The sequence below is a fragment of the Fukomys damarensis genome, unplaced genomic scaffold (genome assembly GCF_012274545.1).
Source record: "Fukomys damarensis isolate Sample0158 unplaced genomic scaffold, DMR_v1.0_HiC HiC_scaffold_23, whole genome shotgun sequence".
NCBI classification, from domain to species: Eukaryota; Metazoa; Chordata; class Mammalia; order Rodentia; family Bathyergidae; genus Fukomys; species Fukomys damarensis.
Window position 1 is genome coordinate 64367209 of NW_022900935.1, and position 3819 is coordinate 64371027.

The 3819-nt window shown below is 58.9% G+C and overlaps 1 protein-coding gene across 3 annotated transcripts in view; it reads right to left on the reverse strand.

Moving 5' to 3' along the window:
- Positions 1-40: 40 nt before the first annotated feature.
- Ppp1r27 (protein phosphatase 1 regulatory subunit 27) overlaps positions 41-3819 on the reverse strand; it is a 4577-nt gene continuing 798 nt past the window's right edge. Inside the window, exons 2-5 of one of the 3 annotated variants that reach the window (XM_033767895.1) lie at positions 3584-3678; positions 1336-2911; positions 1099-1249; positions 41-797 (exon numbers count right to left, since the gene is read on the reverse strand). In XM_033767895.1, coding sequence (XP_033623786.1) covers positions 674-797; positions 1099-1249; positions 1336-1525 — 465 coding nt within the window. In that variant the 5' untranslated portion in view covers positions 1526-2911; positions 3584-3678 and the 3' untranslated portion in view covers positions 41-673. Of the gene's footprint in view, positions 798-1098; positions 1250-1335; positions 3471-3583; positions 3748-3819 lie in introns of those variants that run through there. The other 2 variants (XM_010618637.2, XM_033767894.1) reach the window with 2 other exon arrangements.

Sequence of the window (3819 nt, forward strand, 5' to 3'; positions counted from 1 at the left end):
ACTCCGCCACGTGACCGCCGGCGCGTCGGGGTGGGGGCCGGGCCCGGGCAGTAGGGAAAGACCGGGTCACCGGAGGACTGGGGGCGGAAAGCCGGGGTATTGGGTACAAGACACCAGGGATGGGAAACGGGGAAGGCGAGACCCGGGGAGGGGAATACGGGGGCTATAGCGGGACACGGGCACAGGGAACACAACGGGCTGGGGTACTCGGGGAGACCTCGGAAAGGGAACATGGGGCAGGGACGAGGTGGGGGACGTGGAGAGATACAGGAGTAGGGAGAAATGGAGACATGGAAAGACCTGAGGACTGGAGGGACAGTGCACACGGGGGACGTGAGACAGGGACATAGGGGGGTTGGGGACATAGGGAGACTGGGAGACAGGAACATGGGGAGATTTGGGGGTGGGGAACACGGGAGGACACGGGCAAGGAGATGGCAGGCGAATGGATGAGATGGCAAGCTTCTTTCCAAGAAGCTCTGACCCCCCAGTCCTGTGCTGCCACGGAGCCAAATAATCAGGCAGCCACCACAGGCTTGGGGTAACATTTATTGAAAAAGTAAAAAGTGCCACACGATAAAAAATTGACCTAGAGAAAAAGCCAGGCCAGACATAGGTATAGGGGCCAGGGTCGTGCCCAAGGATGGGAGGCTGGAGCCCAAGGCTGGGCGGCCTAGTCCACGCTGGCTCCCTTGAAGAGCTCCACCAGATCCTTGAAGTCTGGGTCGATGAGGTCGGAGGGCAGGTCACCGTCATCATTGGCTGCTTCTCTGTCTGCCCCCAGGGAAATGAGGTACCTGGGTGCAAAGGGCAGCCTGGTTGAGGTATGCTCGGCCCGCCCCAGGGCAGAGGGTGAGTCCTGAGGTCACCTGTCAGTTTTTCCTGGCAGGGTGAGGAGGAAGAAACCAGACCCCTTGGCAGCTGTGTCGGTGTTTCCAGTTTGCTGTAGTGCAGCAAAGGGTGGCTGTGGTGCTAGAGCCCTGGGCTCTTTGCCTGTACCAGCAGGGCCAGCTTTTGGGGGCTGCACACCCTGGAGACAGGTGAGGTTCAGGGGCCTCGGGACGCAGCCTCTGCAGCTCACCTGCCCTTCTGGCTCACCTGGCTATGTCAGGGTACCCGTCGCTGCAGGCAATGTGCAGGGGCGTCCACCCCGTCTCGTCGCGCTGGTGAATATCAGCTCCGTGTTTGACCAGCAGCTTTACGCACTCCAGGTTTCCAGACAGCACAGCTTCATGTAGAGCAGCCAGGCCTGGGCAGAGGTCAAGGCTGGAGTCCTTGAACTAGCCTTCCCCTGCCACCCCACACACCCTTGGCCAGTTGCTCCAGTCCTCTCACCTGAGGGGTGGATGGTGTCCAGAGAGACCTTCCGAGTCCTGATGAAGCGGCCCACCTGCTCCAGGTCGCCCTGGCGGATGTGGTCCAAGAAGAGGACATCATTGGGGAAACGGACACTGCGATAGGCCATCAGCCGCCGGCGCCTCTGCCGGGGGCTGTAGCGGGAGTAGCGCACAGTTCTGCTGGGCATCCTGGGGGCAGGGAATGGGCTGCCACTCTGGGGACCCTGCTGCACCAGGCTGAGGAGTGAGGCAGCCAGGCCAGACTGGGACAGTGTGCAGGCTCTCGTCTGACAGGCCTCGCTCCTAGCTTATATAGGGATTGCAGGGCTATATAAAGCTGCGCAGTCATGCTTGCCATGGCAAGGGGCTGAAACCGAGCTGCTCCCTCCTCCCTGTGCACAGGATCGTGTTTGGTAGCTCATCTTTCAGCCCACCTGTTGCCATGTCTGGTCAAAGGGGTCAGATCCTTCTTGCCACCACTACCAGCCCCCGCCTACAGCTGGACCTAGAAGGTGCCTCACAGAAGGCAGGAACAGGACTAGGCCGAAGCCCCTGAGGAAGGCCGCAAGTGTGGGCTCAAGGGCAAGGTGGGGGCGGGAGAGGGCCTGAGCACCTGCAGTGTGCTGCTCTGCTGGCCTGTCGAGGTGAGGGGCTGCCTTCCCTCTCCAAGGAGTACTGGAGGCCCCAGCCCTGTCCACCTTCCCACCCTTCCTTGTCCCCTTCCGTTGTGCTTCTAGCCCCCTAGGGAGCTTTCCCAGGACAGCTGCCATTGCTGCCCAGGCAGGGAGCTTGGGCCAGTCCTGTACACCCCCCAACACACATGTACTGGTCTGCCCACCTCTTTCTTCTGGTTCCAGGCTCTCCAGAAGTGTCAAGGACACTTGTTCACAAGGGCAGGTGGCATCCCTTCTGCATCATAAAGGTGGGAGCTTTCCTGGAGTGTCCCCTGTGCCCCAGCAGGCTCCCATGCCGGCTGCCCTCCGTTTTGCAGCAGCCACGACCGACGTCGTTCGCGCTGGGGACCTAGGAAGAGCTGATGGGAAGGCCAAAGACTCAGGGGCAGTCTGGGTCGGGGGAGCCCAGGAACAGGGCAATGTGGTGAGGAGGCAAAGTCTTAGCGGGTCCCTGAAGTCCCAGGAGCTGCCCAGCGGCGCTGAGATCCCTGGTGGGGCCATGGCAGAGCACCACAGGCTTAAGACCCACGAGTCCATGACCAGTCAAGGCTCAGGTATGGGCAGGGCTGGTCTCCCTAGGCTTGGGGAGAGTTCTCCTCTTCCAACTTCTGGAGATCTCTGCAGGCTTCAGGACTCCACTTTCTCCTGGCTTGTCCTGTGTCTGTCCAAATCTCCCTGGTTATGAGGGCATAACAGGACCTGCCCTGTTCCAGTATCACTTTGTCTTAACCAGTTATACAGCAATAGCCCTATTTCAAAATAGGCCACATCTGGAGGTATTGGGGGGTAGGACATTAATTTGGGGGGACAAAAAACTCACTGCACTGGTGGAATGCTCCAGGTGGTTGTGGGAGGTCTGAATGAGTCCAGAGGTCAGAGTGGCCAGCTGCTTCTCCAGAGCTGGAGAGGAGGCCAAGAGGTTGGTGGCAGGCAGCAGGCTGGTCTCTGGCCAATGAGACCAAGTCAGCCAGGGTATCAGGAGCTCTCCAGGAGGTGTAGAGGCATGGGTTGCAGGCCATGGGGAAATGGCACTGACCAAGGCCTCTGTGCCCAGGTACACCTCACCACAGCCCAGGGCTGTTCCCTCTGCCACTCTCTGTCCAGGCCCTGGCCCATTTCCCGTGTCCTCCTTGGGCAGAGTCAGGTATAGTTTCTTCTGTATAGACGAAGCCAGGAGACTAAAGGGTCTATGCTGTAACCAGACAGGACCCTTCTTTGAGGAGAAGATTGCCTTTTCTCCCCTTGTGGAAAAATTCTGTCTCCCCTTATCCACTCAGGATTGGATGAAAGCCTGTGAGCGAGGCTCAGCAGGAGCATGCTTGCCCGGCACGCTCCTGGGCTTGGGTGCAAAGAAGATAAAGTCTTGCTGGATGTAGCCACCTCCAGTGCCTTGGCTGGACTGGCAAGACAGCCCTTTCCAGTGGTGACCGGGCCTCGGCCACTCAGGGCCAGGCTAGCCCCTCTGGCCAGCCTGTGTGGGGAGGCCAAGATGGGCCACCCCACTAATGGAGAGCAAGAGAGTGGGGATTTGCGGCTCTGGGCTTTCTGTTCACTCAAAGCTGGCAGACCTACCGAGGATTGGCTTGACTCTTGTGGTGCAGGATATTGGGGCTCTTCCTGGAGCATCCTTGCAGGAAGCTAGCTGTGAGTAACCTACACTGCTAGACCTGAGGAGGAAATGTGTATGTGATCTTCTCAGGATAAGATTGTTTTGAGACAAGGGCTGGGGATTTAGCTCAGTGGTTCTGCTGCCTGCCTAGCAAGTACAAGGGCCCGAGTTCAATCAATGGTACCAAAATATGAATATA